We start from the raw sequence: 11977 nt of genomic DNA on the forward strand, positions 1-11977 counted from the left end.
ACGCCATGACCTTCGAGGTTAATGTTCCTTCGATCGTGTGACAAAGGTCATCCGTGCATATACCCAGAAACAATACCACAGCATTGTCTGGATTAGCTGAAATCCATTCCACAAGGAAGCATACCTACCATCGGGGTCTTTAAAGGTCAACGTGATAAATTTGCTAGCCACCATGAACATGAAAATCACCCAAAAGCATGCGGCCAACAGAAGCCACTGGTGGTGCATGTTGTCAAATGTCAGCCATTCAGTAATTCTTCCTGGAAAACAAAAGTGAGACGCCCCTGGTGCTTATAAATAAATCAATTAAACATAAAGCAATAAAAAGAACAGGTGGTTTTAGTTAACAGCATCAATATGAATATTTGAAAAAAATTTTCTATTGATACAGGGGTATGTTGACTTAGTACTTAAATTTTATTCTTAATAATATGAAGTTGTCGATCTGGTAATTCAAACAGATTTAAAACACTCTAATGGAGAGGAGCCATTTCTGTTTGTTTTTGGAATACACGATAAGATTTTGCTTTTGTAGATTTGCCTCGTAACTCCTTTCCGGCCCAAGCGAACATCAAAACATACTCCTGGTACCCAGCAATAGCCAGTGCCTGGAAGCAGGAGGGCAGAAGGAGTCCTCCAAGGGTCAGACCTTGGCTGTAGTAATTTGTGGAGGGCAGAAGCCATACTGAGGCAATTACAAGCAGGCCTTGTGTAAAATCCTGACATGCTGACAAGACAGATGTAGCCACACCTACAGAATCTCTAAAACAGTGCAAATGAACACCGGGGCTTCTCTGTCTCCATTCACTTGCCTGCAAGAGTCTGCGCAGAACCTTGGGGGTGGGTGTTTTTCATGCTGTCACTGCCCGGGAGTGATGCAGGGCATGTCAGTCCTCAGCAGGTCATGCTGCAGGGGACACATAAAAAGCGGGGAAGTCACAGTCAATTCTTGGCAAGAGAGACAAAAAAAGAGTGTGTTTCATTTCACCTTTAACATAGTGCTTCTTCAAGCCAAACCAAACCACTTAAAGAGACCATGCTGGGTTGGGTTGGTTTCCACTAGCTGAATGAGGCCATCCATCACTCCTGGGCAGCAGGGAGAACTGGTCCCCTCAACAAGGTGCTGATGACATATGATTTCAGACAGCTTCTGAATGCTGGATGGGACAGAGCTCTGTGGGGACCCAGGTAATCAACTTTCCTCCTTGTCTCAACAACAATTACCTCCTAGAATCTCACTGGAACCAGGCATCTGAAACCTGAATTCCCTCCACCAAGTGGTTATCCAGCCTATACTTGAATCTATCCTGTAATGGGGAGATGCAGCCTGTACATTTACTGGGTGGTTTGGGAGCCACCCTCTGTCACCTCACGTGCTCACACATTAGATCCAGTGTGTTTCCTGAGGTCTTCAAACAGGGTTGCCAGATTAACTAAATAAAAATGTAGGACACCCAGTTATATTTGAATTTTAGATAAACAATACAGTAGTCTCCCTTATCCACTTGGATCCTTTCCAAGACCTCCAGTAGATGCCTGAAATCACGGATAGTACCGAACCCTGTAGATTGTGCTTTTTCCTATACATACTATGGGAAAGTTTAATTTATAAATTAGGCACAGTAAGAGATTAACAATGATAATAATAAAATAGAACCATTATAACAACATACCATAACAAAAGTTATGTGAATGTGGACTGTCTTTCTCTTATTGTGCTGTACTTACCCTTCCTGTGATGATGTGAGATGGGAAACTGCTTATGAGATGAGCTGCAGGGAGGGCAATGACGTGGACACGGGGGCATAGCATTAGGCTACTACTGACCTTCTGACCATTCGTCAGAAGGAGGATCATCTGCTTCCGGACCGCGGCTGACTGCGGGTAACTGAAACTATGGAGAGTGAAATCGCAGATAAGGGGGGACTATTGTGAATGTCTTAGTAGAAGTATGTCCCAAATATTATATGGGACATACTTACACTTTAAAGAGTGTTTTGTTGTCTGAGTTTCAAATTTCACTGGGAGTCCTGTATTCTATCCAGCCACATTGCCCAACACGGGGCATACCCACCCCTCTCGAGCTGCCTGAAGCTGGCCTGCCTGAGTTGAGTCTTCCTTTCTCCCTCAGTCCTGCTCATCTGAGGCAGCACGGCACAAAGAAGAGCGCCTAGATGGCCCCACCACTCACCAGCTCTGTGACTCAGCAAGTCACTTAACCTTCCTAAACCTTGATTTCCCAACTCTGAGACAAGGCCCTCCTCCTTCCAGGGTGGTTGCGAGAATTAAAGGGCCTGTAGCCGTGCCCCTATAAACATAAACCAACCCTCTCTGACTTTCCAATTTGATCTGCAAACAGCCTTCTAAGTCTAGTGGCCAGAAATGAATGCGACAGCATGGTCTGCCCCAAGAAGAGGGGAAAAGAAAGGCAGACTCATCCCAGGGGGCTCAAGTTCCTAATTCTTCTCTTCCAGAGATAAGTGAGGCACAGACTGTGCCCGGCAGCATAGGGATACAGAGGGACAGTGATACTCCCAGAGGGGGTCCGTCCCCATGGGTCAGTCACAGTGAGAGCACTCCACTGAGAAACCCCAACTGCAGGCCTTTTCTAGCAGAAGGGCAGAGGGGCAGAGGGACCAGTGTGGACAGGGGAGGGAGTAAAGAGAAAGGAGACAAGTACCAGGCAGGAGGTATGCAGCCAGAACAGAGGGGTATTTGTTCCTTTGGACCAGTTTTCAGGAAGCCTCAGAGGCTGAGGAACACTCTGGGTGCTGAGTGGCCTGGGGCTTGCAACCCATGCTTTGCTAAGAGAAGTGCTGTGGACAAGCGAATACGGAGGAGGGGAGCCACCTGGGGCTGCCTCCCTCACACAGGCTTACTCTGCAGAGCAAGAGAACCTCTCGGCGCTGCTCGCTCATGGCGCCCTGCTCTGCTCAGACCTAGGCTTCCGGCCCCTGAGCACCCTCCTGGGCATCAAGGCGGCACTTGGGAAGGTTTTATGGCTTAAGAATCTAATCTTTCCAGTGGGAACTAGTCTTCTGAAGGGATCTAATTTGAGTGTGCCCACTGAGCTCACCTCTACATAAAAGTAGGGAGATGATGAATAAACAGCCTTACATGAAAATGAAGGGTCGTATCATCTGCTCTTCAGGAAGCCAAGTGGCTCAGGGATAGGATTTCTGCATCTGGGCTCGTTGAGATGTGAGAGCTGCATTATCCTGAGGCCATGCCTGCCTTCCTAAGGCTTGGATTTTAATTTCAAGCCAGGAATGCTTTACTTTTTCACCCAGGCCTGGGGTCAGGGGGTGGGGGTCGGTCTAATTCTCTTCTCCCAGAAAATTTTCCCAATTTTCACATCTGTAAGGATAAAACCACCACTGCATACCTACCAGTGTGTTGTGAGGTCCCCCTGAGACAGAGCCTGCCAAAGTACCTCCTCTAAAACTTACAATCCACCAGCCAATGTCTTCTTTCTGATGGGGAATTTTACTTCAAACACGTTCAACTTTGAAAGTGACTTCAATTAAACCCCTATTGAACTAGGACATCTAGAGTGCCCCTTGCTGCTCTGAGCCTGGCCGCCGCACTGAGTTGGGAGAAGGGAGGTCTGCAAGGCCCCCACCTCCCTCTCATCCCTGTCACAGCCCACCTGGACTGGGCAGGGACAGCCCAAGACACCTGGGACCCTGATGAGGGCTGCAGATGTGGAAAGGTTCATGTGCATAAGCCCTAGGCCCTGCCAAAAAATGTTCTCTTGAGAAGAGGAGTATAAAGTCACAGGCCCTCACCAGTGTCTTGGGTAGAGCCGCCCAGACTAGACTGAGGTCTGACAATGACTCTGTGCCCTGCTGCAGGTCCCTTTGCAGGCCACAGAGCCTAAGAGAGGTCACTGTGAAAGGAAGCTAGGGAGGGAGCGCTCTCTGCCAGCCAGCGGGCTTCTGTAAATGGGAGGTAAGCAGGGCTGGCTCCCCTCCCATGCACAGCAGAGGAAGAGTCAGCTCTCCCTGACGCCCACACTGTTGGAACCCCCTAAAGCCTCTCTCCATCACCCCACCTAGTTTCACATCCTGCACTGCACCTACTACAGCCTGTTTTCACTCGTTCACCATCTGCCCCCCCCAGTAGAATGTAAGTGCCCCTGAGTACACCAAGGACTAGAATAGTGCCCGGCATTCAGTAAGACAACAACCATTATTTGCTGAATGCCTACATCCACCTAGAAACTTATTAGGAAAACTCAGGAGAGATGAAAGGTATTTCTGAAGGCACCTTTCCCAACCTTCTACCCGAGACTTCCCAAACTCTTTAAAGGTTGAGGCCCCCAATTTCAACAACCTCAAAATATTTCTCCAGTATCCACATAAGAGTAGTTATGTATTTGATACCTATTACCTGAGACTAGAAAACAATTAAAAGCTACTAGGACTTCAGTATTACTTGAAAATAAAATTATATTTTATAAATTACAGCACTTAACATGCATTTGAACAGATATACAACTTAAATATACTGACTCGGGGGGGTGGTTAAGAAATCTCATTGGAGTCCAAAAATTTTTTTTAAGTTTTAAATAAAACTCTGTGCTGAAGGGCAAGCCAATTACAGAGATCCAAAATGTCAATTTATATCCGTAAACAAAAAGGGCAAGTTGCAAAATTGAATGTATGATCCTCTCTGTAAAAAAGTTATATATGTGAATGTACATGATTATACACATATCCAAACACATACATGCATGTAATGCACAGACTAAAATCTTGAGATGACGAAAGCAGTTATTTTTTGCTTTGTACACTTAAATATTAAAAAAAACTTTTGCAACAAACATGTTTCCATTTTATAGTAAAAACTAATAAAATATAAAAGATGCCACTTACATACATGTCCCCTGGTGTTTTTATTTCTGTTTATTTTTTCTACCTGACCACTACTGACTGCAGTTTCCTTACCACTTGGTAAAGTGTGGGAAAGGGAGAAAATGGTTAAGTGACAAAATCAACATGTGTCTGAATATTTAATAAATACACCTCTGTCTTCATTAGTTTTTGGTTTTTTTTTTTAATTTTATTTATTTGAGAGAGAGAGAAAGAGAAAGAGGGAGAGCACGTGTGGGGTGAGGGGCGGAGGCAGAAGCAGACTCCCTGCCGAGCAGGGAACCCGACGTGGGGCTTGATTCCCCAGGATCATGACCTGAGCTGAAGGCAGATGCTTAACCGACTGCGCCACCCAGGAGCCCCTGTATTCATTAGTTTTTATTTAGCTTTTAAAAATGATTTAATATTTAAAACATAAAGTGCAGAGACTAATACAAGAAAAACAGATTCTTGGCTCTAATAGTTTTGCTGTACTTACTTGAGTGTTCTTAAAGGAAAGGAAGTGTCAGAAAAATAAGGCTGGGGCCCCTCTCTGCCCCCACCTGGCTCTTGGCCCTGCACCCCAGACTTACTCCTCCATCAGGGAGGAGGCCTCTGACAGAAGCAGCCGCAGGGGTTTGGAAGGTGGTCTTCTTCCCTGCACACAGGAAGGCGGGCCGGCTGCAGAAGAAGGTGGGAAAGCGTGTTCACCCAGGGCCTGAAAGGAAACAGTGCATTACATATGGGTGCTTTCTAGGGAGGCCTCTGCTGGGCGGGGAAAGCCTGGGGTGGAGAGATGCACTATTTTTAAGCGCCTACCTTTTCTTCCTCGTGGTCGTAGTGAAGAAATTCATAAATTACACACAGACTTAAGAGAAAAAAGCTGTTGAGGAGAAAATTTAGATAAACCAGGACTTGTTTTCTGAGTCATGTGCTATGTGCGCCAACCAGAACCAGTAAGACTAAAGCTTGGTCCCTCTCAAGTACCCCTCCCCTCTACAGTTCATAACATATGACACACAAACACAAGTAGATGTGTATCTGCATATACTTTTAAGGACACAATAACCTAAAAATAATTATTTGCCAACTTCATCACGAAAAGGTATATTCATCCATCCAACAAAATAGGTGCCAGGGATACGACCCTGAGTCCCAAACCAAATACATATGCACAGTTTATTTCCTCATAGAGCCTGCCATCTAACCCACATGCATCAAAGAGTCTCTCCCAGAAGTGGTGTGAGGTGGAGACATGGCTCTATGAGAGGAAAATACAAAAGACAGAACCTGGGTGGAGAGGTCAGCAGTTATGTAAGGAGGTCCCCGGGGCCAGGGGACCAGCAGGGAATGGAGGCCCTGGGGGTTAGGCAGGAGAAGCCAGGGGCCCTTGAGTAACTAAAGGAAGCCCCAGTGGCTGGAGGTTCCAGATCAACGTTAGAGATGAGCAAAAGCAGCTATGGTCAGAGAACACTGCATCTTATAGAGCATTTATGGAATTTAGCTTCACCTTGTCAGCAATGGAAAGTCACTGAAGAGAGTTTTCCATGAGAAGAGGGGTAGCAGTGTCATGATTTGATTTAAATTTTGAAGCTATTCTTCCGACAGCACAGTCAAAAATGTAAAGCACTATCCACTTGGTCATTCCCCAGCCTCAACATCATTTCCACAAGTGCAGCAGGAATGTTCTAACACAGCTAAGTGTTCTGCATCACCACCTAGACCTACCCTCCTAGATGATGACGACCACCACCGCCACCATAATCATCATCATCACCATCACATCATCATCATCATCTCCGTCAAGGTCTCTAAAAACCAGCACATTATCGCGTACGATCCACAATATCTGACAGGTTGGGTTTTCACGAATCCTGAAGACTAGGGGTTCCAGTTAGCCACAGCATAGCATGCTTCTGCTTTGGAAGTTCATGCACTCTGAATCTAGGTATGCACCTAACAATGGCTGACTTTATGTTTAGGGCAGTGCTTCCACCCCTGGGTGTACATTAGAATCACCTGGGGCGCTTACAGCAATGCCCTGGGCCCCAAGAACACTGAACCCAAGACAACACATATCGCTGGAGATGGATCCAGGGCTTGTTTTAAAAGCTCTGCACAGGATTCTAATGAGCAGCCAGGGCTGAGAACTGTTGGTCCAAGCCCCCAGCCCTTTAAAATGCAGATTCTAGGCATGCTGACATAGTAGCCATTCTCCTACCACCTCCTTCCATTATAAGAATGAAAACTAGCAGCAAAAGACTATCTGTCAATTAGCATCCATTGATGCTTTGAAAAAACAGCTTAAAGAGGTTAAATTAGCATCAAAGACCTCCAGCATTGTTCCCACTTACTCTTCTTTCCAGCCTTCCTACCTATAGGTAATTAGACTCTGTAGAATTAGGATTTGGTCTGACCTTGGAAAAATTACCATAATTTGCCCTTTTTGTTTAAACAAAATGAAAGGCATTCCAAATTCCCTTAGGCCCAGGTCCTCTAAGCCCACCCCACTATCTGCATCGTTTCCCTGAGTACACCAGTTCTCCATGGGGTTTGCCTCCTGTACAAGGATGACACCCTCAAGGCTCACGACTTCTGTGTGCAGAGAGACTGGGGCCTGAAATCAACAGTCCTTCCCCCATGGCTCTGCCAAGGGCCACTGCTCTCCCTGTAGCCTGGTGACAAATGGCCTTTAAAAAGCCTGACATTTTCTGTAATTAACTCTCCTTTGTTTAAGGAGCCAAGGCAACTCCCAAGTTGCCTCTTGCAGCTAATGGTGGCAAATCTGAGTGTGCCCCAGGCCCCCGGTGGTCACGGTGTGCTGCCCTGAACTGAGCCCCTGGGCCCCCAGGAGTCAGCATACCCATCTTCAGAGCTTTCCTATTTCCAGTCATTGAAGGAGATTTTCACTTGCAGATGTCAGGTTCTGAAACCAAGCCAGAGGGCTGGACTCTTAGAAAACCCACAAGTCAGAACTGGTGGTTAAGGTGACTTCCCTTCTTATGGGGAAAGCAGAGTTAGGAAAGCAAGAACACAGCTGAACTTACCAGAAATCTCAGCCTTTTTTATTTATTTTTTTCCTCTAAACTAAAAGAAAGACAGCACACATTTTACATGTTTGTAAAGACTAACAATGGGTTTGGTATTATTACCATCTTCTGGTACAAATTCTCTCTCCCCTGCGTTTTCAGAAGATGCTTGTAAATCCATTTTGGTCAGCTGCCAATATTCCTGCCAGTGGCTTTTCCCTGTGTTTGAGCTGTCCTCCAAAAGCACAAAACCTTTCTGGGTTTGTGTGGAAGAGCTTGACTTCCACCTGCCTTGTTCTACTTTTGCTATGCATACTCACTTATTAAAGGTTCTGAAAAGTCCTGTGGTAAATAAGCCCCTTTAACTCTGTTTAAATAGCTTTTTTCCAAATGTCTTTCATTCATTCAGCAATACTGACCAAGTGCCCACTTTGAGCCCGGAGTTGTTCTAGGCCCTGGGGATATGGCAACATACACTCCCTGCTCTCATGGTGCTTCTATAGAGGCGGACAGGGCGATAAACAAATAGAGCTATTAATATATATGATCACACCAAGTGTGAAGGGCCACGGTTAATAACCAAGAAGGGTAAGGGGAATCTTGAGAAGAAACGGAACAGAGTGAGGGAAATCATGCAGCACCTGAGCCAACAGCTTGGTCGGTGTCCCAGTGTCCCTCATGCCGAGTGAGCTAGAGGTCTAGGAAGTGGCCCAGATAAAGAATCCTGTCAAGGGTCCTTTACTGAGCTGGAAACTCCTGGATCCCCCACCCCCATCACATACATATCCCAGGGAAAGGACCATGTGTCCAGTGTTCAGTTTTTAACATTCATTCAAAACACAGCCAGACACTAAAGGAAACTTCACAAAAAAAACCCTGGTAATGCACAAGGAGCTGGTAGCCCTGGTGGGGATTAAGTGGAAGAAGTGAAACTCAGTAGCTAAGGGCTGGAGCAACCAGAAACATTCTACAATCAAACCTTCCATATCTTTGGATTTTGAACTAAAATGTTATCATTACCTAATCAATAAAATTACTAAATTACAATGTAATAAAATATTACATACGAATTTATAATATACATAAAGTGCCACGATGGTCATGATGATTTTTAAATTCATAGGGTTTCTCTCAATCTAAGTTCAGACATTTCCTTTGTCTACTTGGTCATAATCATTACAATTTGCTGTCTTAGAATGACTGATCATCCTTAGTTACCAGCATGAAAACACTCCTTACTCGGTCCAACTGAAGTATGTATCTGAGGTTAAGACAGATTCTCATGGGGGCACTTAGGTGGCTCAGTCGGTTGAGCATCTGCCTTCAGCTCAGGTCATGATCTCAGGGTCGTGGGGTCGAGCCCTGCATCAGGATCCCTGCTCAAAGGGGCGTCTCCTTGTCCTTCTTCTGCCCCTCTCCCCGACTTGTGTTCTCTCTCTCTTCCTGCTCTCTCTCTCTCTCTCAAATGAATAAATAAAATCTTAAAAAAAAAAAAAAAAAAGACAGATTCTCACGAGTAACAATAATGAACAGCAAACACCTGCCTGGGGTTATCTACATGTCAGGCACTGCTCTTAGCAAACCAAACTCACCTAATCCCCAGCCTGGGAGGGTTCTTCTACTATTATATTTAAGAAAACATTTCTAAGTATAAGTGTACACACTCCTATTCAAGAGTTTTAAATTTCATTAAATCTTCATACAAGCAAGAGAAGAGACAATGAGATTAGTAAATGACATGAATCTCAAGTAACTAGTAAGCTCACATTCTCCTTCACATACCTTCTGAGGCCTGGGATCCACATTTGCTTGCAGCAGTATTTGCTTTGCCTGAGATTCTTGGTTCCTCCTATCACTGTACAGGATAATTAAAAAACAATAAGCACCATTAGAAGTGACAAGATCGACTTATTTAGTACAAATTGGTTTATACTTGGGAAATAGTTAACCACTTTGATTATTCAAGTATGTTTTGCACAACAGGTCTCTTACAGAGGTGGGTATATTTGGAATTCCTGGCAAATGAATAAATATTCTAAATGTGCCAAAAGAGGAAGCTGTTTAAAAGACTCTTCCCTGTAACTTCAAAGGAAAAATGAAGTAAGTTTTGTAGCAAAAAGAATCAAATCCTATTATATCTATTTTATATCTTTGACATTGGGTAAAGGATTCCTGCAGAGGATGATGAGATGGTGAAATCTTCCAATGCAAGATGTTCTCTGGATTTTGCATTTCTTTAGGCTTTAACACCCTGGCAAATTCTAGCCAAATGACACATCATGAATGAATAACTGGAAACAAGCCGAACTCGTGGAATTAGAGAGATTACAGTTTAATAGAGTTGGCTGGCAAAATAAACATACAACTCATTTAACACATAATATAGCCCAAACTGCCTGGGATGCATATAGCACAGTCTAGCTGTGTTTCCTTTTACTCTGAAGAGCTCGATGTTAAAACTAAAAGCAATTTGATGTTATGCAGATGGAAAGATTAAGCTTTATGTACGCACATCCAGATTCTTCCAGACCTGTATCAGAAGAAAACAGACTCTTCGTTTCTGCAATCTTGAAGGTCCTGAATTCACCTCTCTCCCGTTTCTATTTCTGGCTCTCTCCCACCTTTTTATTGTCTAACCTCAAGCATTTGAACATTGATCTGAATATACCTGCAAATTGCCTGGGATATTTCCTGATTCTTTGCCTCCTTTGTTCAGTTTTGCAAACACTCCAGTTTTCATTTTGGGAAAGAATTTTTCTCTCAGGTATTTCTTTGAGATTCTATTCTTCAGGGTGAAAAGCAAAGGAAAGATTTTTCTTTCCATCTTGAAATTCCAATTTTGAGCCAAGATGGACTCATCATTACAATGGTAGAAAAGGGAGAAGACTATTTTCTCTCTTTCTGTCTTTTCTTTTTCACCCTGTCACTGAAAATTTCAGCGTGAATAGGTACTAGAGATCAGCAAGCCGGACCTAAACTGAGCTGCCTAATTTTAAGAATGTCTGAGACATTTCTCACCCTGGCAGTTAAAACTGACCAATACCCAACTCTTTACGGCCCAAAGGCCCAGACTCTGGGTGTTTCAGACAAAAAAGCCCTTTATGACAGTCCTCCCCCTTAGCTAACCAGACAGAACCCGGCTGCACTGCTTTCTATTCACTGACTGGCCCTTTCCTGCCTTTAGAGACTTGGAAAACAAAAACGACAGCTTTTGGAAAACCTGGTTCATCTTCCCAGCCAGAAGTGCAGAAATTTATACTTCAAGCTCCAACTTCTGACCGGCCTCTCCACTGTCAAAATCAGGGCTGAGCGCACTCTGCAGCCTATCAGGCAGGAAACATGCATTTCCAACCATCCTTTCCCCTTTCACCCACCAAAGATACACTGAACTGTGCACTTAGGAAAGGGTGCACATGTTCCTTCTTCCCTGCCCTCTCTCTCTGCATGTTCCCTGCACCCAAGTTGGAACATTTTCTTTCTCTTTGCACCCAATCACAAATGCCAATTCTCAGCCAAAGATGAAAGAAGTAAATTACAGATCACCAAGTATCAATCATTCCACTGGTCACACCATCCCGCAGCAAGGACGCCGCCTTATTGCATAATTAACGTGATGGAGGTTCTTCTCATTAATCCCACCAACTAGAGAGGTCCTCAAGTCACCAAAACACACTGGGATGGTGCTCACAAAGAAACACCGGTTCGCCCCGTCTTCCCATCCACCCGGGATGGGGGTGGGGGTCGGGGCCCGGGGGTCTACGAAACCCACACCCGCCGGTCCCAGAGCTCACCCACTGTGGAGCCGGAGCTCGCAGCGGTCCTCGGGCCCTTCCGCGCCGTTGGCGGCGAAGCTCAGCCTCGCGGGCCTGGGGGCGAAGCGCGCGGGGTCCCCGCGTCCCGGGAGCGCGGGAGGCCCGCCCCGCCCGGAGGCCTCGGCGCCGCCACCGGCGGCCTCCGCGCCGCGGCCCGCCCGGCCCGGGATGTGGCGGCGGCGCGCCAGAAGGAGAAAGCCGGGCGCGCGAGGCCCTCTCCGGGGGGCGAGCCCGCCGCCGCCCCACGCGGCCCCCGCCCGTCCGCGCGCGCCGCCCGGCTGGC

The 11977-nt window shown here is 45.8% G+C and overlaps 1 protein-coding gene across 4 annotated transcripts in view; it reads right to left on the minus strand.

The window, feature by feature from the left end:
* CHST10 (carbohydrate sulfotransferase 10) overlaps positions 1-11839 on the minus strand; it is a 29994-nt gene extending 18155 nt beyond the window's left edge. The window contains exons 1-6 of one of the 4 annotated variants that reach the window (XM_035001783.1): positions 11674-11839; positions 9665-9737; positions 5447-5534; positions 1834-1894; positions 813-910; positions 129-260 (exon numbers count right to left, since the gene is read on the minus strand). In XM_035001783.1, coding sequence (XP_034857674.1) covers positions 129-260; positions 813-855 — 175 coding nt within the window. In that variant the 5' untranslated portion in view covers positions 856-910; positions 1834-1894; positions 5447-5534; positions 9665-9737; positions 11674-11839. Of the gene's footprint in view, positions 1-124; positions 261-812; positions 911-1833; positions 1895-5446; positions 5572-9664; positions 9738-11673 lie in introns of those variants that run through there. The other 3 variants (XM_035001781.1, XM_035001782.1, XM_035001784.1) reach the window with 3 other exon arrangements.
* Positions 11840-11977: the final 138 nt, after the last annotated feature.

This window comes from Mirounga leonina, unplaced genomic scaffold (genome assembly GCF_011800145.1).
Source record: "Mirounga leonina isolate KUSES-001 unplaced genomic scaffold, KU_Mleo_1.0 Mir_125, whole genome shotgun sequence".
Taxonomy (NCBI): Eukaryota; Metazoa; Chordata; class Mammalia; order Carnivora; family Phocidae; genus Mirounga; species Mirounga leonina.